At 44.9% G+C, this 25,363-nt stretch overlaps 1 protein-coding gene and 1 long non-coding RNA gene across 4 annotated transcripts; one reads left to right on the top strand and one right to left on the bottom strand.

Moving 5' to 3' along the window:
• Positions 1 to 2,405: 2,405 nt before the first annotated feature.
• LOC131583881 (uncharacterized) lies at positions 2,406 to 6,430 on the bottom strand. The gene is made up of 3 exons (XR_009278614.1): positions 6,385 to 6,430; positions 4,683 to 4,743; positions 2,406 to 2,575 (listed from the first exon to the last, which is right to left on the bottom strand). It is a non-coding gene; the product is annotated as an uncharacterized LOC131583881 (long non-coding RNA).
• On the top strand, positions 5,762 to 25,294 carry HMGXB3 (HMG-box containing 3). 3 transcript variants are annotated; one of them, XM_058848441.1, is made up of 20 exons: positions 5,762 to 5,995; positions 6,650 to 6,800; positions 7,228 to 7,402; positions 7,840 to 8,403; positions 9,060 to 9,158; positions 10,668 to 10,799; positions 12,585 to 13,000; positions 13,353 to 13,522; positions 13,817 to 13,914; positions 14,485 to 14,583; positions 15,121 to 15,270; positions 16,907 to 17,208; positions 18,587 to 18,714; positions 19,265 to 19,396; positions 19,664 to 19,848; positions 20,347 to 20,566; positions 21,633 to 21,766; positions 22,152 to 22,268; positions 22,488 to 22,697; positions 23,409 to 25,294. In XM_058848441.1, the coding sequence occupies exons 2-20, from the start codon at positions 6,652 to 6,654 to the stop codon at positions 23,877 to 23,879; spliced, it is 3,951 nt and encodes a 1,316-aa protein (XP_058704424.1). In that variant the 5' UTR covers positions 5,762 to 5,995; positions 6,650 to 6,651; the 3' UTR covers positions 23,880 to 25,294. The 3 variants fall into 3 exon arrangements, with proteins under 3 accessions (XP_058704424.1, XP_058704423.1, XP_058704422.1); XM_058848440.1 differs by having other exon boundaries at positions 13,353 to 13,528; positions 16,910 to 17,208; XM_058848439.1 differs by having other exon boundaries at positions 13,353 to 13,528.
• Positions 25,295 to 25,363: the final 69 nt, after the last annotated feature.

Below are 25,363 nucleotides of genomic sequence, written 5' to 3'. Positions count from 1 at the left end.
CTGCTGCAGCTACACAGTGACCAAAGCTCTACCTGTGCCAGGTAATGTACAGATATGTGTGGGCCTCCTGTCTGCACTGTAGGGCAGAGACATCAGACAGTGTCAGCCAGAGAATATGGGCCAAGACCTAGACTTGAAGATTCCCCTTCCTTGCTGGCTCTACATTCCTGACAAAAATATTAAGTTATGGTGTGGGGTCACCTTGCAGTCCTGCTGTTTTAGTGACAGCTGTGGGGCAGCTGTGCTGAAAGATGCAGTGTCACAGCGACAGGAACAGACATTTATTTTAATCCAGTTCACAGCTCTTGCATAGAAAATATTTTAGGGCACCCCAAAATCATGCGTGACTGTTCTGAATTTTCAGGGATGCTGAACAGTGAAGAACTCCGCTCGGTTTGGGAGATATCCATCTTCAAGTGTTCTTGTTAATCTCTTTATACCTCAGTTTTTTAATCATTCAGATGGGGAATGAGAAGCAGCGTTTACCTGTCTCCTATAACATACATATATACTGTTGTTGAGGAGGCTTCACTACTGCTGCTGCTGGGAAAGTCTCAGATCAGAGCTGTATCCTCAAGTGTCAAAGCTTTGGGTAGTTTTCCTTCACAAACCACATAGATCAAGTCAGGCTTGTCACAGTGAACAGGCTCAGCACAAAGCACACTCTAATTCCACCTTCTGATGCCTTCTAATTCCACCTGGTGATGCTTTCATAAGGGGCAGCTCCTTATTAATGAATGAATTTCCCATTCAGTGAAACATATTTCTGTATTTCACTAGTTGTAAAGGGATCTGAGCAAACACTCTGCATTGGGAACAGTGAAAACACCCAACATGGATCAAATGCATCAAGATGCTCACAAAAGGAAGGAGGGATTTATCCTGATTCATTTCAGAAAGATGTTGTGAGTGTGCCACAGACAGATCATGCACAGGGCTCTACAGGGTTTTGCTCAGGTAAATGGAGAACACAACTTACAAAGAGTGGGAGAAAACTCAGAATCTCTTTCTTGAGGCCTGACCATTTTCTGGCTCACTGAGGAGAGCCCCAGCTTAATTGGGAATAATGATATGTTATTCCTGATGTTCCTGGGGAAAGAAATTAGTAGGACCAAAATGTTTACTTAAAGAAAATACATTCTGGATCTTATGAAGAGTCAGACTACACCAAGACTTTGCCTTTATCAGCCAGCAAAGCTGTATTCAATCCTCTCTAATACACTCTTAGGGCTATACAGGGCCTTGGGGAACCTTTCCTGGTCTTTTAGATGGTGATGAAATTATTCTTTAGATGGAAAATTGTTCAGCTCCTATGTTTTTCATCTTGACACAGTTTTTTAAATGGATGCATTATCCATGGGAAGTTTCAGTGGGTTTTGGATACTTGCAGATATCCTATGCTGCTCTGTGATCAACTGGCAGTAAAGCTGGAGGTATTTCTTCTTCTGAGCTTTGAATGGTTATGTTTCCATTTCACTTTCTAAATCTGAATGAAATTAGAATTTCCAATTTCAAAAGCTCTCCCCTTTCCTTTTTCAGCAATAAAGAAGAAACGGGAACACTTGCCTGGCCTGTTCTGCACTGTTCATTATTTTTGTACAAATGTATCACTAGGTTTCTCTTCTTTATAAAGTTTCTACAGACAGGCTTTTAAACTGTGCTTCTTGCGATAGCTTTCATTATTTTAAACACCTAACATATAATACTTTTATGCCTCATTTAGTAGAAAACTGCAAAGATCAAATTTCTATCACAAATATGAAGCCTTGTTAACAGGTTTTTTTGAAACAACTAAAATAGAGGAGTCATATGAATCATTGCTTCTCTTCTATTACTTAGGTAAAAAAAAGAATAAATGTCTAGAAAATATTGTCTGTAACCTTTTTGAAAGAAACATATTTCACTGACTGTAAAATATGTGCTTGTTTGCCTGCTGAGGAAGAGATTGGTTGGATGGTGACGCAGGAGCCAAAGCAATTTCAAAGACGAGAGGTGGATTTTATTTTATAAACACAGAAATCCCAAGTGCTGTGTGTGGCTAGAACCGCCCTCACAGAGAAACTGAAATTTTTATGATCCTAGAAGACTAAATGAGAGATTGGTGCAATAACTCCATTGGTTTAATGTATGCTTTGTTTTGGATAACATAAAAAGAGATTTTTGCTGCCTAAATCAAATGTAACACTTTTGGTCCCTTTCCTTGTTGATTTTGTGTTGTGAGTTCAATAACAGCCTAAGTTTTATTTTGTTACTCCCACCCCCTAAAACCTGTGTATATAACCAGAAACACTGAAAATGTTAACATTTCTGGGATCCTTAATGTTTATTCTTGCAAAGAGTTCCCAAACAGACCAGAATTCATCAGAAATACAACAAATCCCTTTGTTGCTTTTCTACTGGTGCCATTTAAAAAATAGTAACATCTTTATTTCAACACTTCTGAGGAAAAGGGGCTCCTTTACCCTTCAACAGTCAGACAGATGCTCCTTCTGTGTCTCCAGTTCTTTGGCTGCTGCTCTCACACCGTGCAGTTGCTGTCATCACAAAGCCCATGGATGGAACGATGACACGGGAACTGTGGGCAGATGTGTGCATAGAAAGAGGGACAGGTTCAATGTGGGTTTACTCTCAAAGGAAAGAAAGTCCCCACAGTCACCAGTACAGTGTCAGAGCAAATCTCAGGGAGGTTTAAAGCAGCTTAGAAGGACTCATGGAAGCTGTCCCTGGTGACTACAGCTGACACCAGCTCCACCTGGCTACTCCTAAATCCCCTACCACACCCCCTTTACCACAGCAGGTCCCATGGCGGTTTAAGCTCTCCACCTCCACGGGGAACATGATCCCCCAAAGCCCTTGGCAGTGTTTTTCTCCTTGCTGCCACGCTGTCTCGATCTCATTTGGCTTTTGTTTCAGGGGATGGGATCATGAAAGCCTCCTGGAAACTGGTGCTGTTTGAGGGCTGACACAGAGATGATGTCAAATCACACTCAGACGATGCCTCTGCCCCACAGCACTCAGGACAACATTGTGGTGACTGACCTGGAGCAGGGGTGGAGCCTTGGAAAGCTTGCAGGTGGGGGAGCTGGAGCTGGACTGTTACTGAATAGCTGAATAATCTGTTACGATTTCTAGTCTATTTAAGCAGACTCTGAAGTCAACTCTTCAGAAGTGAAGGCTGGTACCTGCTGCAGTTCTGTGTGCCTGCCTGTCTTTAGAACTCCTTCAAAGAAGCCCTTGTAATTTGTCAGGAAAATGAAGATGGAGATTCTTGTATAATCTCCATCAATACCTTTCATTTCCCGAGGTAATGATGCATGAAGTGTCCTGAGGAGAGAGCCTTTCCCCTCCTGACACAGTGGGGGCTCCTTTGTAACCCCCCTTGGGCTCACAACACACCCCAAAACAGCTGCTTCCCCTGCTCCTCAAAGTGCTATCACAATTTAGTTAAAATAATTTACAAGTTTTTAATGTAATTTTTTTTTCTGAGATAAAGCCATGTAAATGTCCATGGAAGAGACAAAATGCCCAGTTTAGGAAAGAATTTGAGTTTCTAATGCCATCGATAGCATGCACGTTGTCAGAACTCCTCCATGAACAACAAGCGAAACACATCTGCTTTCCTTCAAGCGGTTTTCTCTTAAATTACTATTTTCTGTTGTACATTAGTCCTGTAAAGTCAACCAGCCATTTTGTTCCAAGTTTTTGGCTAGGTAATAATTACAAGAAAATTCTAGTGGTCGTGTACTGATCTGAATAAAAGTACGGAGTTCTGGAAAAGTAGAGGGGTTGGGTGGAGTGTTTGATGCAGAAGAAACAGCTTGCCTCCAATTATCACAAATAAACACTAACAGAGCACAGAAATGGCTGCAGGACTTCAGGAGAATAAATAACCATTTGCAGATTGAATACTGGCTGTCGTATCACTGCTTTGTGGGGTTTATTAACGACTGGCTTGGCGAGAGGAGGCTTTTTTCTGTTCCTCCACAATCAGAGGAGGCACGAGATAGATGTGGTTTACAATCATCTAAAGTTAGAAGTCATGATGTAAATTGCAAAAATAGACATGAATACAGAAAAAATCGAAAATGTGTAATTTGAAAAACATGTTCAAGTGATAGCTGCACAATATCCTGCTTCCCAAAAGGTTCAAAGGAAGAGAGCTGCGGGTAGAGAGAGCCCTAGAGGGGCTGTTTGCTACCTGGGGAGCAAAGCACTAAGTTTTAACTTCCATGAAAACTGAGAAAATAATTACTTTGTTGTGTATGGAAACTTTTAGCCTTCAAAATTCAGAGAGAAATGCTGATAAAGAAATGCTGGGATCCAAAGGTCCTGAGAATACTTGGGGTGGCTGTAGTACCTGGGGTGATTCCCTGTCTCCCAACAGGGAGATCTCTGGCAACTCTCATGACACAGTGGTGACACAGAGCTGGCCCTTACACCCATCACTGAGCTGTCCTGGATTTCCAGCTGCATTGCTGCTTGCCTCCACCTGCCTCATCACTGGACTGGGAAGCTGGTCTGACTCTGGGCCCCTCTGTTCAGGAAAGACATTGAGGGGCTGGAACATTTCCAGAGAAGGGAGCAGAGCTGAGGAAGGGGCTGGAGGACAAGTCCTGTTAGCAGCAACTGGGGGAGCTGGGTGTGTTTAGTCCAGAGAAAAGGAGGCTCAGGGGTAACCTTACCTCTGCAAGTCCCTGACAGGAGGGTGTAGCCAGGTGGGAGTCAGCCTCTGTTCCCAGGTAACTGTTGGAAATGATATAACGTTCCTAATTAATTGTTTTGATTAACTTTTCTAATTTATTTTAAAAAACTATATATATGTATTACAGTGACATAACCAGCAACACGACAGGAGGACTTAAGCTGCTCCAGGGGAGGTTTAGGTTGAAAAAAAGGAATTTCTTCACAAATTTAGCATTTAATTCTTCTAACCCTTTTCTAGCTTTTAAGTATATTGTTTCCATCTTACCAGTTAGGTTTCAGCTGTATTCTTACTGGTTCTACTGCTTTTGATTTCCCTGGAAAACTATCTTATTAATAGCCCTGGGATCTCGTTCTGGACACTATTCACTAATATGTGGCTTCTTTACTGGTAGGAGTACTGTATTCTGACTCATATTTCCCTAGTAATCCATGTTGAACAATTTTTTTTCACAAAAAAGGTGAATAGACATTGGAATGGACTGCTCAAGGGCATGTAGTCACCGTCCAGAGAGGTGTTTAAGAAAGACTGGACATGGCATGCATGGTGTGTTTGACACGTTGGTGTTGGGTTATAGGCTGGACTCGATGATCTCAGAGGTCTATTCCAACCTAAATGATTGTGTGATTGCTGGGACGACATCACTGGAGCCTGGATCAGCGCTCTGCCCCGGCAGTGCAGTGCTGTGCTGTGCTGTGCTCCACCGGGGAAGGGCCAGGCCCGGACCGCTGCTCCAAGGAGCGCAGGAGGAAGAAACGCGTGAAAACAGCACACGCACTGACGAACCCAAGAGCTCGCTGCTGCTCCCGCAGAACGCACACCCACTGTCGCAGCCCGAGCCCTTTGCTAACTAAGCGCTAATTAAGCACTAATTGCGCCACGCATCCCGTACCCTGCCACGCCGTCGCGCACCGCCCTCATGAGAAATGGCGGGAACGGGGCACGCGCGCGCCACGGCTGCGCCGCGCAAGCGCAGGAGGAGGAGTGACCCCTCCCGGCCGCCGTCCCGCCCCGCCGTGCCCCGGACGCCTTCTCCGCGGTCACTTCCGGCGGCGGCCCCGGCGCGGAGGCGCCGGTGCAGCCCCGCTCCGCCCGGGCCCGGCCCGCAGCCGGCCCAGCATGCCGGGGCGGCCCGCCCCGCACAGCCCGCCCGCTCCGCACCGCCCGCCCGCACGCTCCCCGCTGCGCGGCCAGCCCGTGGCCCCGGCGCTGCCTCCTCCACGCCGCCGCGCCCCTGCGGGGACGTGACCACAGCTCGTCGCCTGTCCGCCCTCCCGGCCGCGGAGCTCTCCGGTGAGTGGGGACACCTGGGAGGGGGCCAGGGAAACATTGAGCAGGACCGGAGGGAGCCTCGCCGCGCCGCTTGGCCTCGGGCGGTGTGGAGGAGACGGGGCTCGGAGTAACGGGCTGGGGCTCGCCCGGGCTCAGCGGCCGAGCTGCGGGCCGTGCCGGCACTGTACCTGCCGCAGTGTCCTGTGTCCTCCCACCCCTCAGCCCAGGGACTGGAGCCTTCCGTCATTGCTGTCGAGCGAGAAGCCGCGGAGAGCTGGCGGTGGGTGAGGGAATTGTGAAGCTTCTTGCTTGTTCAGCCTCTGGCCTCGCTTCTGTAGCGTGGCTGTAAGGACACCTTGTAGCCAGACAGCTGTCTGAGTGTACTGCTCCCTCTGGCTCACCAAACTTACCTGAGAGCTCCCCGTGGAACTGCAGCTCTGGAAATGCACATGTAGTGTATCTGCACTCAACTGATGCCATGGGGGTTATAGAAATAGAAGTTTCCTTCTAAAAGTAGATAAATAGAGAACACATAGTTGTCTTGATTTAATTAGGGTCAAACTTAGATGCCAACAGTGCTGTCAGTTTACTGAAACGAAAGTGATTAAAAGTGCTGTTTGTTGGAAGAAACACTGTATGACTTGGCAAGAACATAACCCAGAATATTTTTTTTAGCCATGGAGGCTCCCTATGATGGCACTGAGGTAACTGTGGTGATGGAGGAGATAGAGAGCACTTACACTTATGCGTCACCAGTGCCATGCAAGAAGAAGAAGAAGAAACATAAAAGTGCTGGTGATCACGGAGAAAAAGCCAAGAAGCCACGGTAAGTTCTTTCTGTCTTCATTTAGTTCCTCTCTAGGGTGTGGGAGCAGTTTTCCTTGTTTCTGACATGAGTGGACTTTGCAGTGCACTTGGAACACTTCATAGTGTAAAACATCATACATGAAACATCAGCTTGATACTTTGGGCCTGCTCAGACATTCTTCACAGGTGCCACTGTTGCTCAGTTTAAAGTTTGTTTGCCCCAGAATAGTTTGCCTTAGGCTGTTCCTCAGAGGTTCTCTTTTTTCTTCAGAGGTTCTCCTCAGAGAGAGAGTTTTCATTTGGTTAAAAAATGCATTTATAAATAAAATTAAATGTAACTTGCTTGTCACATGACCTTGAGACAAACCTAAACCATGTGGATTTATTTTTTCCCAAGGAATTTATGTAGAATAACTTTAATGTTTCAATTTCTGGTTGTGTTTCAGATCTGCTTACCTTCTCTATTATTATGATATTTATTTGAAAGTACAGCAAGAGCTTCCACACCTCCCTCAATCTGAAATCAACAAAAAGATCAGTGAGAGCTGGAGGTTGCTTAGTGTGGCTGAAAAGAGCTACTATTTGGAGAAAGCCAAGCTAGAGAAAGAGGGACTGGACCCGGTAAGTTGTATTTATGGAAGTTCTTTGGCTGCTGAAGAGAGGCAGTTACCTGCTTACATAAAACTCTGTGGGAGAGTTACTTAACTGCAGATTCCAGTTTGTATCCTTGCTCAGGGCAGCCTTTAAAGAAGCAGTATGAGGCCACTGCCTTTTGTCTTTGCCTTCTGTTCAGCTGAAGGAGGATGTTTTGTAATCCAAGGTGGATATGTCTGGTACCTGCTCACAGCAGTTATTTTTGTGTCCTTTCATCTGGGGGAGTGTTGGTAAAGTGGGTGGTAAAACCTGGACTGAGAGGGTTTCTGCAGGTTCTGTCATGTGGAGAAATTCCCAGCAAACTACTTCAGGAAACCATTTGAACCTTAGGCACTAAAATAGCGGGATTGAGAACTGAATCTCTTCTCATAATCATTTATTCCATCCTCTGCCTTTGCCCATAGAACTCCAAAGCATCCACTCGAACTGCAGTCGTCCCTGACATTCCAGGCTTTCGTAAGATTCTTCCTCGCTCCGATTATATAATTATTCCCAAAACCACTCTTCAAGAAGACAGGAGCAGGCAGTCTCTGGAGCTGTGTGTGACACAGAGCCCGGCAGCATCCGAAGGCTTGGTGGCTCCCAGGAGTGACACCAGCGTGTCCCGTGACACCATGCAGAGCATCCTTTCTGTGGAGTCAGGCCAGGCCAGCGTCTCAGAGCAGTGCATTGCCATCGAGGGGCTGGCAGAGGACACGGCAGCCTTTGCCCAGCCCAAGGCTGCGGAAGAAGTGGTTGCCTCAGAGGTTCTCTCTCATTATGTTGGGCCTGTGACAGAGAAAGTGGCTGGAGATATCCTCTTGGATGAGACTTCTTTGGAAATAGAAGGACAGCCGTACCACACAGCCCGAGTGGTGATTGAGGAGACTATGGTGAGCAGCTCCACAGACATCTCCAACGGGAGCATCGCTGTGGCCCGTCCCCAGGTGCCCAATGGGGTGTCTGTGGTGACCGTGGTGACTGGAAGGGTAAGTTTTTCCCCTGACACTCAAACTCCTGCAAGATCTCACCTGAAACAATCTGAGTGTTGTTTCCCCCATTTTACTTGCAATCCTCAGTGGGTGCAGGAGATCCTCTGATTGCCCAATTTGCTGATGCTAAATGCTGAGAGAAATGGAGAGTTTTATAATCAACTATACAAAAGTAACACTGTGACTAAGTTGTCTCTGCTTGCAGATTGACTCAGCCATCTGCTGATATGAATTGTGTCTTAACACAACTGAGTTCTTTTAATTGTTATAACAGTATTTGGGGTATTGCAGTGCCAGTAATTGGGTTCTGCAGTTGCACTGCAAGATTTTGGTGAGAATAAAATGCCACTACTCTACTCCTGATAGCTGTTGTCCTGGTTGCAGAGAGGTAGAAGGGAGTCCTTTTTAGCTGAGGTTTTAGGGCTCAGTTATAGAAAACCTAAGTGTGAAGAGTTTTCACACTCTGTTTCAAAGTGTGAGGAGTTCGGTAATTTCCAGAGTACATCTGGTAAGGCCATTGCTATTGAAACAGTTGCTGCTCTGTCCTGTATTCTGGTCTCATCAGTCCTTAAGACACATTAATGTTCATGAGAGGGAGGGATATGATTTGTCTTTTGTTTTCTGCATGTATTTTCCCTTTGGCTTCATTTTAGGATACTGAAGAGAGTAGCTCTTCCACTCCTGCTACACAGTTTATCATGTTACCTTTGCCAGCTCATTCTGTTGTGGAGAACCCAGCATCAATTAAATTGGTAAGAAATTCAGAGTCTTGTATGGTATGTTAAGGTTTTAATGTATTTTTATAGATTTGTCTTAAAGATGTTAGAGTGGGAGGGATTTGCTCATGGTTCAGTTTTTAAAGATAATCCAATTTGGAGTCACTGTATCGGTTGATGTATTTCTTGTCCCTTGTGTTATGTCTTGCATAGGCTAAGAGTGTCTCTGACTTCCTACAGTGTCTTACAGGGCCCATTTCTCGTGCCTTCTTCCTCAAGGAATTCTTGGAAACAGATGGAGTAGATAAAGCTGTCACAACACATCTGGCCAACAGCAGTTTCTGTATAGCCATCTACATCCACTACTTGGATGCATATTTATCTTCATAAAAAGCCAGTGTCCATCCCTTTAAGGGCAAGGATCTGCTCTTATGACAGGAAACTGTGAAAAAGCTCTTGTTTTGGCCAGGTGGCAGGAGGGGTGCAATGACCTGCAGTTTTGAGAAGCCATGTGAAAGGCTGTGTGGCCTGTTGCATGAGGAAGAATCGCTAATCTAACCACTCCAGCCACCTGTGTTTTTGCATCCATTTTGGGAGTTCATTGTACAGTCAGTACTGCAGCTCCTTCTGTTATATAAAGTGGCATCAAATCCTATTTTCCAGGTTCTCTATGCTTCCAGCTGGTGGAACACTGCAGATATTTATAGTGGTGCATGGTGTGATGCTCTTCCAGTTGTCTCGGGGAGAATGAAATACCTCAGGTTTTTGTTCCTGAGAAGGATCTGGTTTAAATTGACTCATTTCTTTGGCAGCAGCATTTGCATTTCTAGAAAAAGTCTGTACCTAGTTAGGGAGTTACAGTACAACAGCTCCCTCGGGAGTGTTGAGAACAGAATATTGGGAAGTGCTGCGCTGACAAAAACTCAGATGTGTTGATGCAGTTGTCCTGGCAAAGATGACAGGTTCTGCTTTAGTTGTTTGTATAAATAGTGCCTGATGATGCTGCTCATGTTTCAGTAGTTCATAGCAATACAATGAAGGACCTGGGAACACTTGACTGTCCCATACAGCAACAAATTACTGACAAACTGCCTTTGCATCATGAGTGCTTCTCTTCAAGTCTTTTTGCTGTTTTGTCATGAGTGTTAATCACATCTTGTCTTACTGTGGATTGCTGTTAGAAGCACTTTAATGCCATCTTACTATGAATTTTTCATGTTCAATAAGAACTGTTACCTCATTGTAAGTGGAAGATTAGCTTCTCCAGGAGGTTATGTGCATTGCTCATCTCTGCTCTGCAGGTTGATCTAAATGCTGGTAATAACAGAGGCTGTTATGTAGACTAAGCATTTAGACTTGCAGTAGTTCTGGTGCTGACTCACCCTGACCCAGCTGTGTGGTGTTTGTTCAGTAAAATGAATAATAGTGGAATGCTGGGGATTTGCCAAATAACATTTGTAAAGGGCTTATGAGGAAAAAGGAAGTGATCAGCATAGCTTTGTGGTTTTCAGGTCTGTAGACAAATTCTTGACAATTTTGTTTCAGACAACCACCTATACTCGCAGGGGACATGGAAATTGCACCAATCCTGGCTGTTCCTTCACTTATGTCACCAGGCATAAGCCACCAAAATGCCCAACCTGCGGGAACTTCCTGGGAGGGAAATGGATCCCAAAGGTAAATTTGTCATTCCTTTCTTGACTTTGAGACAAAAAGTGCTGGTTTTGTGAATGCCTGTGGTACTTCTAGAACTATAGATGTATCACAGGAGGTCAGATACACCAGAAAGGATCCCCGCACTTGTGTTCCAGTGCATGTGCTGGAGCAAGTCACTATTGCAGAGGACACTTGACCAAGGTGAGACCTGAAATCACCACACCTTGGGTAAAGATGCTGCTCATATCTCTTAGAATAGATGGGGCTGCATTTGGTAACTCTCACATTGAGGGGCTACACATTCTTCTGGCCCTCTGCCTGCACAGTTCCTGTGACTGGAAGATATTGCCTGTTCTTCCTGCTACAGCCCCAAGCTTGGGAAGTTTTGTGGTAATTAATATCAGCATTTGAAGTTCTTCTACAAATTTAATTTTCTGTGGTCTTTCGACATCGTTTTTTTTAACAGAGAGGAGGAACAACTCAACTATAGCAGGTGTATTATCCTTTAGGAGCTTGTTACTAAAGTTGATCTAGTGGAAACTGAAGTGTTGTTGGGTATTGTTGTCTCATGGCCGTGTGTCTGATCATGTGTCTGACCTCTGACTGGAAGGAAGTTTCCAGGTGTTGGTAGAGTTGTGAAGCTTGTCTGAGTGGAAAAGTCTTTCTCCACATGATGCCTACTCTGCTTAAGTTATTGGCATCTCTACTAGCTGTGTACAGAAAAACACATTTGATCCTTAAACCTTGGCACTATTCTGTTAATTAGTCAGCTCTGAGCAGATGTGCATTTCTGTCTGAAGCAAGACTCCTCAGGCACAATTTAAATGATGTTCTCAGTGTAAAAATTGGCATTCACACTCGGCTTTGTGTGGGTTTGTTCTGAACCTCCTTTGTTTTGAGTTTGGATCCATTAAACATTTAGGGATGAGAAGTCTTTCAGGCAGCTTGCAAATGCTGTGGTGTCTGAGCTGAAGGCTGCGCTTCCTGTGTGGTAGGGTACAAATAGTGATGGTGACATCTTTGCTTTTGTTTGGTAAACTTGCTGAGGTAGAGAGATGGCTGAATGAAAAAAGTATTTCTGGATTCTGCCTGAACATGGCATGTCTGTTGCTGTTCAATCCTACCCTAGAACTCTGAAAGGTTTTAGAAGGAGTTTTCCTTTCTGTCTTTCAGACTTACTCTGATCTGCTGGATTCCATTTCTGATATATTTTTCCATATTCCAATTCAGTGTTCATTATACCTTTGTTGACGCCAGTACAATGATTTCTGTAGCCTTAGTCTTGGAAGTAACATTTTTCTTAAAGTCAAAAAAACTTCATAAGTAATCCTGTTTTCTGGTTAGCTCACATGCTTGTTTCTCTGAAAGCATGTATCCAAAAGATGCAAATTCTCTGTCTTGACTCCCTTTCATTGCTCAATAATGTGGAAGAGCAGACAGCATCAGAGAGCTGAAGCCATGAAAGAGAAGCATAGGAGGTGAGCCCTTGCTACAGAGGGTAGCGGGTGACTTTGTGGCTTTGATGCTAATGGTGATATTTAAGGGAGTTTAAGAAAGATTGTTTCTTTGAAGTGAACAGTGTCTAAAAATAATACATGAAGGGCCAAGAAGCCAGACACAATGTTAGTAGGACCTTTGCTGTTGCAGGAGATGCTGTCTGTCTACTCCCATACTACTCACTGCTTAAACACTTAGGATTTTGCTGTTTTGATCCAGCATTAAATAGGTCACGGGAAACATGGCATATGTGCAGGGGACTTGCTTATCTGTGAAAGCTCTGAAATGTGACTCTCTCCTTGTTTCCAGGAAAAGCAACCAAAAAGCAAATCTGAGCCAAATTCAGGCACCTCTCTTAAAACTCCAGCAGCTAAAAGAGGTCAGCAGTCAGCCCTCACAGAACCCACGGCTGTTAGCGAGAGTTCCTCCAAGTCTGCCTTGGAGAGCTCCGAAGCTGTCAGCCAGCTGCTGAATGCTGTGCCTGTCGGAGGGCAGATGCCTGAGATGGAGTGGGAGGAAGTGATCATCTCTGAGCGCCACTTTCTCCCAAATAATGTGCTTGCTGAAGACAGGAAGAGTGCTGTTGGAGTGGTGCTGGGCCAAGAGAGCCAGCGGCAAGCAGACGCTTCTTTGGAGCAGGCAGAGAAAGGAAGTGTAGGGCTGGGGACATCGACGTCTTCTGAGGTGTTGAGTCCAAATGTCTCTGTGAAAAAGCCAGTGGTGGGGTGAGTCAGTTTTCCATGTGTTATAAGAGTATACCATATCTATTGTGTGCTCATGGGACTAGTCCAAGAAGTTGAAGGCTGTTGGCAGTGCTTCCTCTAAGACTTATTGTGTTTGCTGTCTGTTTTGTGCCAGTTCAGGATTGTTCCTTTGAGTCTTTGTCCATCAGAGCTAATATTTTTTTTCAAGTGACATATTGTAGTCACAGGGCAGATGCAGTGTTTAGCACTGTCTCTTTCTATTGCAATAGCTGTGATTAGTGTGCTAACAAAGCACAATTCAGGGAAAAGAGGAAAACTGAAGCTGAGGGGAAATCGATGGAATATTTTTCCACTTGTAGCTGTTGTTTTTCAGAACTGATGCAACAGCTGCTACACACAAGGGACAAGAAGTAAAGAGTAAACCAAGACCCAAGCCCTCCTTGCTGGCTGCAGCCAGACCCATGCGAGCCATTCTGCCTGCTCCAGCCAGCATGGGGAGAGAAGCCAGCACGGAGCAGCCGAGCAGCAGACAGGCCTTTACAAGTACTGGTAAAAGCAGCATTTTCTGTGTGCTTTGGGAAATGTTGTCTTTCCTCGCCATACTGAAGTGGTGTCTGCCAATAATATAGGTTTCAAGGGAGGTGGTTACCAATGCTAGAAAAAAACCACTTTGTCTCTGCCTGAGTGCAGTAAATGGGCCACGAAACACCTGCTTGGGTTATTTCAAGCTTATAGGAAAGATCTCACATGACTGTAGTGGCATTTAGCAAAGATGCCAGAAGGAAACAGAACCTGTTTTCTCACATTTAACCTGGTGCATCTCTTTCCTCCTTCTAGACAAGCATTCCCCTGTGAGAACGTCAGGCTTGAAGCCCAGTACACTGAAACAGTTGGGCCAGTCAGTTCTGCAGCCACCAACTGCTGAGGAACAAAAGGTTGTTCTTCAAATGCAAATTATTTTCCTGGATTTTTGGGGGGAGGGTTTTGTTTGTGGTTTTTGTTTGGGTTGTTTGTTTTTTTCTCTCAGGTGAGTGATATGACCTGAGTGAGAAATAGAAAAAAAAATACAGCAGTCTTATGATGGGTGAGATCTGGGACTGGCTGCTTTTATTGTGTGGCTGGGTAGAATGACTGCTTGGTGGCTGAGTGTGGGAACTGAGCTGAGAGATGCTGTTGGACAATCCATCTGTTGCTTACTTTGGGAATCTCCGAGCTACTTTCCAGAAGATGTTTTGAGGATCTGCTGGTGCTTTGATAATCTGGCATGCAATATTGAATACTGAGCTTTTCACCTATAAGATATGACTGAGTATGCCAAGGTGCTGAAATGAATCTGTGAATTGTAATGCCTTTGCATGCAAAATAGTGTCTTATGGTATTATAGCTGTTAAATGAACATTAATCTCTTGGGGGCAGGAATGCTAATAGATATTTATTATTGATGCATGTATGTATTTAGTAGTAGGTGTCTGATGGGTGTTGTTTTTTCTGTTTTCAATTTCTAGCTCCACAGTTCTGTGACAAGCAGGGCATCTCAGGTTAAAGTTGTGGAGGTCAAACCAGACATATTCCCTTCCTACAAGTACAGTTGCACCGTAACTTTGGTGAGGATTTTTCAAATAGTGTGACTTCTGCCACAGGGAGTGTCCTCGCTGGGATGAGAATGTTCTGGGACTTCTCTTTTACTGACTTGCACAAATACATCTCATTTTTAGCATGAAATAATCTATACTTTGTGTAATTTCTAGACCTAGTCCAGGATGACTGTGCTCTGTTTTGCAGTTAAGTTTGGGGCCTTGTTAAGAGATGGATTTTAACTCATGTCCCTGTGCATAATTCCCATCCCTCCCTGAGTTCAGCAGGAAGGATCAGGGGTTTCTGAATGAATTTCATGTGCTTCTGGCCTGGAGAACTGGCCCCAGAATCTTTAAGTGCCACTTAAAAGATTCTGTGCAAAGTGACAGGGCTTGCTATTGATGTTTAAACAAGATGCTATAACATGGAGATAAAACATACAGTAATATTTTTTAGAATCTTGTTGGCTTAGAATCATAGTCATTCAGGCTGGAAAGGACCTTTAAGATCATGGAATCCAACTATTAGAAGTCAAGGTCAGCAAACATCTCTTTTGTGTCACTCAGGATTTGGGATTAGCAACATCACGTGGCAGAGGGAAATGCAAGAACCCCTCCTGCAGTTATGTGTACACAAACAGGCACAAGCCACGCATCTGTCCAAGCTGTGGATACAACCTTGCCAAAGACAGGACTGAGAAAACAGCGAAATCCCTGGTAAGGTTCAAGCTGGCTTGTTTTATCACCTGTCTGTTGTGAACTGGGCAGAGAAGTTCAGTTTGCAAGTCCCTGTGGAATCATGGTTTGGGCTTTTTTTTTTGGTTGGTTTTTGTTTTTTTTTTTCATTATGATAAACTTTTCTGGCACAATGGTTCCTGTTTACAATATCTGTGATGATGTTTGTTGAGCTCCTGTAGCAGTGATGCTTCAGGCTGAGAGTGAGTCTGAGCACACCCAGTGCTACCACTGGGTGTCTCCTCAACTTAAAAATGCTTCTGTTGTGTCAGTACGTGCTGGGAAAATCAACCCTGAAGTCACAGCATTGCTGTGTCAGCTTTGTTGAACTTCAGACTTCATCAAGAAACTCCCAAGTATGCTCTGCTTTGTGAGCAGTTTGGGGCTAGTGTCAGTTAAGTTAGTACATTTTGTATTAGAGCTTCCTGTTTTTAAGGGTTTGTAGAGCAACTTTACTTCCAACCTGAATGTATTTCTGGATGTAGAGGTTTTTTTGATAAATATGTTTTCAGTTGTCAGCTGTTCTATGTGGATGTAATTAATTCTGGGATTGGTTTTTTTTGCCCTTGCAGTCTCAAAGTCTAGCTTTTCTCATACTGAATTGTCATGTTTTTAAAACAATAAATGAAAAAGGGAGCTTTCCTGCTCTTAGCTGAAATGCCTGCTCCAGCAAATAGTCAGAATTTTAGTCTGTGTAGTAATGACTCATCCACTTGCCTTTTTTTTTATTTTGAACATAACTTTGTGTAGTGATTTTGTTTTTTTTTAAAAAACAAACAAACTGAAATGGCCTGTGTGAAACTCGCATACAAACAGCTGTGTAAGGAACAGCAGTGTGCTTAGCTCAGCTTGCATTCTGAGAGGCATGTGGCTTGTCTCTTCCTCATTTAGTTTTCTTTTTTTTCTGGTTGTAGATCTGTTTAACTTTCCTGTCACATAGTTCATTGTTGTCTCTGGGCTTTTAACTGATTATTTATCTCATTGCTAGACTTGTCAGAAAACCAGTCTGAAATGTTGACAGGAGAGTTTCAGGGATTAAACAGGTCAGCCTGTTTGTATTTTCTCTGTTCTCCTGGGACAACGTGGAGTTTGGTTCTCCTGTGTTTGTGCATTTTGTTGTGATGGTATGTGTGTTGGAGAAGGGTAGACCATAGCTGATCAATTGTTATTGATTAGTGTGTTCTGTATATCACAGCCCCCAGTTCTCTATTAGTACACGGCTCCTTCAGTTTCTGGAGAGCTGTGCAGGCTCTCCCTGAGCCTGTGCCTGATAACCTGTGGAGAAAGACAGTGAAAGAAGTGATGAGAGTTATTGAAGTGATAACCTGTTGGTGGTTATCCTCACCTTCTGTACCCCAGTCCCTGCACTTAACAGTTTAATGGCCAATCTGTGATGGTCTGGCAGTGCAGGAATTCTTGAAGGGCTGGGCTGTAATGAACTATTTTTGTTAAAGTAATCTGGGCTCGAAACTCCTGTGAGGAGTCAATGATTCCTCAGTAGAGTAGAAGTCAAGTTTACTGAGTGCAAATGTTACTGTGTTTCTGTCTGACTTTTATGACTTCTTTGGGCTTAATATTTCATCCCCATGCTTGCCTAGTTGGATATGTTGCTTTCTAGGAGGTCAGTCCAGGTCAGTCGGATGTGCTGAACACCAGTGAGCCCCTAACGCCATCCCAGAAGGAAATCCAGCGTCAGTCCACGCTGCAGCTGCTGCGCAAGGTGATGCAGATCCCCGAGAACGAGTCGGAGCTGGCAGAGATCTTCACCCTCATCCATGAGCTCAACAGCTCCCGGCTCATCCTGTCCAACGTGAGTGAGGAGACTGTGACCATCGAGCAGACCTCCTGGTCCAACTACTACGAGTCTCCGTGTGTGCAGTGCCTCCTCTGTAACAGCCCCTTGTTCAAAGGGGGACAGAAGTAAGATTCTGCTTTGGATTTTGACTCTTTCAGACTCATTTTGCTGATTTTCTTTGTTATGAGTCTGTCTGAAATAATATTTGCTTTAGCCCTGGTAGTGAAGCTGGTGAAAGTGACACTGAATAAGCAAAATGTGTGTGGAAAGGGTTTAGCAGGATCAAAGAGTGACTGCAAAGTCTAGATGTAACTTTTTTCTTATTGAAACAGAGTATTTTCATTAGTCATCCCCTCTCTGTTTTCCATTCTAATACTCTGAGGCTGAGAAAGGAAAACTCTGTAAAAATCCTGTGTTTACTGATGTGTTTTGTGAGATTTCCTTTTCCCCTCTCTGCCTAGTCTGAATATTTTCTATGTGGATCTTTTTACTTATGATATTTTCATTCCTTTCATTTTTAATGTGTGCTTGAGTGATTGCTCTTCTGGAACAAATATCCAAATAGAAACCTGAAGGACTTTCAGAAACTTTTAGTACATAGGCTAGATTGCCTTAACTAGATTTGAATGAAGGCTTGTAGGACATCTCCTCCCTGAGTCTGCCAGGCATCCTTCTGTTTCTAAAAACACGATCTAAAATTTTTCCTACAGCAAAATGTCGGGGAGTTTAACATTGTGTTTCTTTCTTCCACAAAAAAGTTCTTCTTACAAATGATGGATATTTGCTTTGGTCAGACTAGCACTGATTGAGATCTTTCCAGAGGAGATGCTTTTTATGCTCTATGTTTTTTTTCCCAGAACAGAGCAATCTCACACCCTGTCCATCACCTTGGGACTTACCAACCTGTGCATTGTAAATCTTTGTCTGTGCCTGGCTGCTTTGCAGTGCTCTTCATCTGGGACTCTCCCATGTGCCTGCACAGGCTCTAATTGAAGCCCTGCCAGTGGGAGGGAGGTGACTTTGGGTTTGATTCCTGTTTTCTCAGGTGGACAGCAGTATTTCAGCCACTGGCACTCTCCTGTCTGAACCTCCCCCTTGGCAGTTACACCGTAGAGGAGCAGACCTTTCTGAATCTCTGTGTGCAGGGACAGGCTGTCGGGTGGAATGTGTTACTGATCACCACAGCTATGGCACAGACCCTTCTCCCGTGGCAGCTGGGGCCATAGATTTTTCTCCACCTCTCCAACAGTAGATTCCCAGTGTATGGAGCTGGAGAGATGCTCTAGTGCTGTTGAAGAGAATGTGAGCAGTGACCTGACTCTGCCTGGGAAATCTGTTTTAAAATGTAACTTTTCTTTTCCTGGTGTGATATGATGTGGTGAGCTGGCTTAGATTTACACAATAATAAACTCATGTCATTTGGAATATCTGAAGTTGCTGCAGGGCTGGACTAAAAAGCCCATTTCCTTCACTCAGAGTGTTTTTTTTTGTTGTGTGTTGCAGTTCTCTTGCTGGTCCTCAGGAGTGCTGGCTGCTGACAGCCAATCGGTTACAGGTGGTTACAGCTCAGGTCAAAGTGTGCTTGAACCTGCAGTGTCTGGCCCTCCATAGCTTCACTGACATTTACACAGGTAGGAAAGATGTGACCATACAGAATGACTACAGTCTGATCCCGTTAGAAGCCTTGTGATTGTATCCGGGCATTGTCCAGGCACAGAAAAGCTTATTCCGTTCCCCAGTGTACTGAATTTGAATTATCTTTTAATTGTTTCTGCTTATTCTGCAAGTAAATCTATATCTTGAGTGAAAACACATGCATGTTCTGGTGAGGAAGACCTTTCCTTGATTCACTGGTGTAGGTCTCTGTGTGAATGTTGAGTGCTGCAGGGCAACCCCTGAGATCACAGTCAGACATCTCTGGAGAGTGCTGTTTCACGGCATTGGCTAGTGAGATGGATTGGCAGCTGCTCCTTGTTGCTTTTTTAATCAATAGACAAGTCTGTGAAAGGAGCTAATCTTTGAGCAGGGAACTCTGCATTTCAGAGGTGCAGAAGCACTGTTTGTTTCCATTATCCTTTAAGCTGTGCTCTTGTGAGTGTGCTGTGTATCAGTAAGGAATATATTTCTTTATGAGGAAGATCTGGAATCCTACAGACAATAACTGTCTTGTTTTAACTGCAGGCCTTTTCAATGTGGGTAACAAATTGTTAGTGAGCTTGGATCTTCTGTTTGCAATCCGAAACCACATTAAACTTGGAGAGGATCCCAGAGTGGCTGTTGGCAATATCCTTGACTCTGTTCAGGAGCAAACTGGTGGGTTTTCCATCTTTCTTTTTATCATAACATATCAAAGTGTGACCTGATGATGATTGTAAGGTTATAAAATGGCAAAAGCTCACCTATTTTAGTGTGGTGTGTTTCTATTAAATCACTTTTTAACTAAACAGTACTTCTATGACCAGTGCTTTGTAAAAATTCTCTGGAGGGTAGGTTTGGTTTTATCCTGCATAGGAGAGCCCTACTACCTCTCCACTGGCTTCAGGACATGAAAACTGTAACAGTGGCATGTTCTTTTTTCAGACAAAAGCCTGAGCCCTGATGAGCAGGGTCAGCTCCAGGAACTGCTGTGCAATGGCTACTGGGCTTTTGAATGCCTGACAGTCCGGGATTACAATGATATGATCTGTGGAATCTGTGGCATAACCCCCAAGGTGGAAATAGCCCAGAGGAATACGGAAAATGTCCTAGCACTGAAAAATATAGAGGTAGGTTTTTCCCACAGCTCACATCCTGTTCATGTTCAAAGCAGATCATAATGATTTTTTGCTGACTCTGGTCTTCATAATACACAATAAATGCACGAGATCTTTGTGAGTGGTTTTTTGCTGATGCCTGACAAGAGGATGTGGCTGGAGCAGCAATGCCTGTGCTTCCTCTTAGAGGTGTTGATGTACAGTTCAGGAAAAACAAGATCCTTTGTCCCTAGGCCACAGCTTTTGTCCAGCAGTCTTGGGCAGTAGGAACCTTGGATGTAAAAAAATCTCTTGTAGGAGAATGTAGTATGTCTGGCTTTTATGTCAAATATGTCAAATTTTGAGTCTTAGCCGATGCAAAGTGTTTGTGGGAAGCTTTAGGAGACTGAAATCCTCTTATTCAGGAGCACTCTCCTGGATAGTCCTCATGCCATGTGAGTGAGACTGACACAAAACTGTCAAATGACCTCTGGTTATTTGTATTTGACCATTGTTTCTTTCTCTCTGTAGTTTACTTGGCCTGAATACTTGCCATCAAGTGAAGTGAATGTAGAAGACTTTTGGTCCACAATGGAGACGGAGGTGATTGAGCAGGTGGCTTTTCCTTCTAGCATCCCCATCACAAAGTTTGATGCCTCTATTGTTGCTCCTTTCTTCCCTCCGCTGATGAGAGGAGCAGTGGTGATCAATACAGAGAAGGACAAGAACCTGCATACACAGCCAGTGCCAGGTAATGGCTCAGGTTGTGCTTATTAAGGGAGTGCTTGATGTGTTAGTGACTTCAGTCTTGGTGATGTTTAGCATTAAGAATTGCTGACTGCATGACACTTTAAAAGTTACATGTGCTGAGAAAAGCCATGAGTATTGGGGTGATTTCACCTGTTCTCAGGCTACTTTGCTGCTTGAGGCTTGGGTTTTCCTGTGAAGTTTGGATGCACTGGTGGGCTCTGATGCATTTGAGACATGGGGGACATGAGATCATTGCACCCCAGGTGAGATAAAATCTGATTGCAGAGGGATGCATGCACATCTTGAATTCCAGTCAGTGTTTGTTTCGTGTTAGACTAATACTTGGAGTGTGGAAGTTACAGGTAGTGCTTGGTATCTCAGTGTTACAACCTCAATAAAGGATGAATAAGTTATTACAAAACCTGAGAAAAAACTAGGAGAGTGGTATGCTAGTCCTGATCAGAGCTGTCAACATTGATTACATCCACTGCATATTGACTGCATGGAACAAGAAACAGTGAGAGGAATAATCTCAGATCTGAGAGCTAAGATCGGTTAGCACCTGGTTCCCTTAAGAATTTAGGTATTGGGTATAAGAAGGAAAACTGGCTTTGCAAGCTTAACAAGTGTATGAGTTGGCTTTGCAGACAGGGCTGCAGCTGCATCAGAGTTGGGCTGCAGAAGAGCTATGTGGGCTTTTGTGGAAGAAAGAACCAGGGAGATGTGAAGGCTGAGCTTGGAGCTGTTCAGTCCAAAGGCTACAGTAACATTCATCTCTGCTCTTCCTCACTTGGTTATCCTCACATCAATCATTTAAAGGTTACAAATGACAGGATAGATAAGTGCTTATGGAGTCTGCTGTATGCTGGGCTCAGTCTGGTGACCTCAGCAGCGAAGGGCTCAAGACAAGTGTGGGCTGTGACGTGCTTTGCAAGTAGGGCTGTTCACAGCTTTCTCATGCTGGCTGTGGGTTGTGCAATCTCTGCTTCTGTAGTCTTTGTAAGAAATTATTTTGGTAAGCTCTCTTCCTGACAATGAGTGCTGAGACCTGTTTCCTGCCTTTTCAGGCAATGGAAGTGCCTTGGTGAGGCTCCTTCAGGAAGAAGTCTTCAGGCCTGAGCTGATAAACTCTTACAGTGAGGAAGAGCTGCAGAGCTTTCTGACACAGTGTGGCATCCCCTGGGAGGCATCACATACAAAGGTAATGGCTTGTTTGCCCACATACAAGCCTGCAGGAGTGGAGCTGTTCTTCACTGTCTTTCCCTCATCCACTCTTGCCATCCTTGACAATTAATTTCTCATCTGACTGCACTAAGGGCAGAGATGGGTGCCAGCAGGTTATAGGATAATTTACACATGGTGAAATAAATTGAACCTTTGTGGGCTAGAAGAAAGGAAGCCTATAATTACCTTGTCACTGGCTCAGCGTTGTGTAATTGCTTGTCACCCTCACAGTGCTGAGTGTGGGATTAGGAAGTTATTGGATGAAGTGCAAATCAGGATTTGGGAAACCTTGCATATTGCCTTTCCCATCTCTGCCGGAGTCTGTTGATTTAGACACTTTCTCTGGGGCCTCTCTTTTCTAGGAGGAGCTCTGCTACTCCCTCCTGGCTCTCTGTGAGTTTGTACAGAATGGGACAAGCATTACACCATCTTCTGCTCATCACACAGGAGGGAAAATCTACAAAGTGTGTCCACATCAGGTAAGGAGGACTGGAGCCATGATATTTTTTTTTCTTCCTTAGCTATTAGTTATTTGCTTAACAGCATGGAACTTACTTACTTATTATATAGCTGTCTGGTTACTGTATAATCTGGAATACCTGAAAAGTAAAATAAGTTGAATTTTTTTAAGACTAGAATTTTTCTGTAAGTTTTTAGTTTTACTGTGCTGCTTATGTTAATCCTTTTTTTTTTCCTAGGTTGTGTGTGGCTCAAAGTACATAGTAAGAGGTGAAAATGCTCGGGATCACGTGGACTTGTTGGTATCCTCACGTCACTGGCCTCCAGTATATGTTGTTGATACAGCCTCTTCAGTGGCACTATGTGCAGACCTCTGCTGGCCTGACCTGACTTCCCAGATGTGGGGGAAGAACCAGGGCTGCTTCTCTGACCCCATGGAACCTCCAACGGTTAGTTATGTCTTTGTTCTCTGCTGTGCCACTCCAGCTGGAAAAGTTGCAAGAGAGATTAAAATGACACCCCCCCCCCTCCACTCCCCCATATGTAACCCTGAGCATTGTGGCTCAAGATAATTTCATACAATCACAGAATGGGTTGGGTTGGAAGGACCCTTAAAGCTCATCCAGTTCACCCCCCTGCCACAGGCAGGGTCACCTTCCACTAGGCCAGGTTGCTCACAGCCCCATCCAGCCTGGTCTTGAACACTGCCAGAGGTGAATTTGACCTGATAAATACCTCCTGATTTAAGCTTTGCCAGTGCATCACTTCTAAGCATAGCAGAATGTATTAGGTGTTGCTTGGGGATTGTGTTTGATTAATTGTCCTTAACAGGAAGAGCTGTGCTGGGAGTGCATTGTAACAGTTCAGATCAGAACTTTGCATGTCACTTATTTTGACACAGCAACTCAATTCTTTCAAACTGCTGCTATTCCTTGAGAAGTGGGGGAGGAAGGTGGTTCCTAGTGCCTTGAGATTGTCTGAGGGCATACAAGTGAGGAGGGGCTGTACTTTGTGGCATGTAGGGGAAACCTGGATCATTTAGCCCTCCCTCTGTCCTGGGTCGTAGTGTTGGTTGGAGTTTGGCCAGCCAGTAATTTTGTCATCTCAGCTGCAGGGAGTTACTTGTTGTTCTACCTGGTGTGCGTGTGTCTCTCTCCCAGTACGTGTCCTGCCCTGAACTGCTGGACCAGCACTACAGCGTGGACATGACGGTGGCTGAGCACTCCCTTCAGCACCCCATCACCAAGTCCTCGGCGCGCCGAATCGTCCACACGGGCTCGGAGCAGAGCAGCCCCTGGGATCCCACAGCTCGGCACCACTGCATCTCCCTGTGCCGCGAGCTGGAGCCGTATGGAGCCATCATCGCCGCCATCAACGACAGCAAAACCAGCAACGTGCGCCAAAGGCCCATCACCTTCGAGAACCCCACGCACTATTACCTCTACAACCGCCTCATGGACTTCCTCACCAGCAGGGAAATCGTCAACAGGCAGATCCAGGAAATCGTGCAGAGCTGCCAGCCGGGGGAGGTGGTGATCCGTGACGCGCTCTACCGGCTCGGGGTGGCCCAGATCAAAACAGAAACGGAAGAGGATGAAGAGGGGAAGCAGGAGGAGGATAGAGGTTGCTGAGTAACAAAACAGCCTGTTGGTTTCTCTCTCTGGTTGTGTGGATGGGTGGGCTGAGCCAGCTTTTGTAGCTGTCTGGCTTGAGAGTTTATTCTTACAGGTTGGAGATGTGATGCTGGTGGCTTTGCTGTTACTGACCAAAGAGCTCTGTGCTTCCATAGCATCGTGATAGCTGCTGCGAGCATGGGTCTGTCACCCCTTTGCAGAAGGCTGCAACTGCCTTCAAGGCATGTGATGGACCTGCTGTTCAGGGCTGTGGGATGTTGCACTCCCTGCAGCTGGAGAGGAGACAGGAGTTATTGATAGCAGGGAGTGTGCGTGGTCAAACACACACAGGTTTTTTTAATTCTGAATCTTGCTTGCTGACTTCTTTATGCTTATTGGTGGCAGGGCTGGGGGTGTGGGACCAGCATAAAAGGTAGATGGCTACAACAATTTCCCTCAAAACATTCTGAATAGGTGAATTTAGGATACTGACTCTTGATTGGTAATCTTGCAGAGCTCTCATAGGCATTGGCTGCAAGGAGTCTTGAGCTGTGCTGCTTTACCATGCTGTATCTGGGGAGCCTCCCTGAAGCACTCCTGGTCCAGGATTGTGGGTACTTTGGCTGCAGGGAGTTTCTAGACTTGTTTGTCCTTTCACATGAGCACTAATAACTTAAAAGCCAAAAGGTACAGTGTGAGGAATGCGTTCTGTATGGTAGGGTAAAAACTGAGTCCCAGGGCAGCCAACAGGTTGGAGGATGGTTTAAGTGCTGTGGAGAGGGAAGGGACACCCAAACACTCTCTGTGGGATCAAGGAGGAATGATGAATGCAGTGTCACCAGAGCGAGCAGGGTTCTGGAAACCACCTTCATGGACGTGCTGGGAGAGCTGCCACCCACGTGTGCAATCTCATCACTTTGTCAGGTGTCACACCTGCCCTGCCCATGTTCTCACAGTGCTCTGGGAGTTGGAGGAGTCTCCTGCTGCCCTGGTTGCTCTGTCAGCCCCTTTAGAGGAGTCAGGATGAGACCTGTGCAGCACACCTGGGGCTGTGGGTGCAAAGCTGTGCTGTCATTGCTGCAGCTCCCTTTGGCCATGGCTGGTGGTGAAGGTGTTTGATGTTGTTGTGACCCGCAGAGGAGACAAGCAGGATGCCAGACTGCTAAGTTACCATCTTGAGAGTTTATTTTGTCTGAGTGAGCAGTGGGGAAGATTCTGAGGCTTGCGGTGTGGTTGAAAACTCCCTTCTGTGAAGGGGAACCTATTGAGTACCATACTGTTAAAGTAAATGTATTAAGTCTGAGCAAATGCAGTAATCATGGCTTGGGGTTTTTCTGTTAAGAACATTAACTTATTATAAGAGACATTAGTGACTTTTTTCAGTCAGTGATAAAGTTTAATAAATTATCTCCAATTTTGGGGGTGAAACTGTGGTCAAGTGACTTGGGCTGTTTGTTGGTTTGTTTTTTTTTGTGTACAAGATGGCTTCAGGAGAAAAGGCA

This window comes from Poecile atricapillus, chromosome 13 (assembly GCF_030490865.1).
Source record: "Poecile atricapillus isolate bPoeAtr1 chromosome 13, bPoeAtr1.hap1, whole genome shotgun sequence".
NCBI classification, from domain to species: Eukaryota; Metazoa; Chordata; class Aves; order Passeriformes; family Paridae; genus Poecile; species Poecile atricapillus.
The sequence above is the reverse complement of the archived record's forward strand: the minus strand, read 5'-3'. Positions and strand labels throughout refer to the sequence as shown.

What these genes read in the sequence shown, in the direction of transcription:
- HMGXB3 (XM_058848439.1), top strand. Translation starts at nt 6,652, where the DNA reads ATGGAGGCTCCCTATGATGGCACTGAGGTAACTGTGGTGATGGAGGAG. An exon ending in CTTCACTGACATTTACACAG is followed by an intron (nt 18,715 to 19,264) that starts GTAGGAAAGATG and finishes TTTTAACTGCAG; the next exon opens with GCCTTTTCAATGTGGGTAAC. An exon ending in CTCTGTTCAGGAGCAAACTG is followed by an intron (nt 19,397 to 19,663) that starts GTGGGTTTTCCA and finishes TTCTTTTTTCAG; the next exon opens with ACAAAAGCCTGAGCCCTGAT.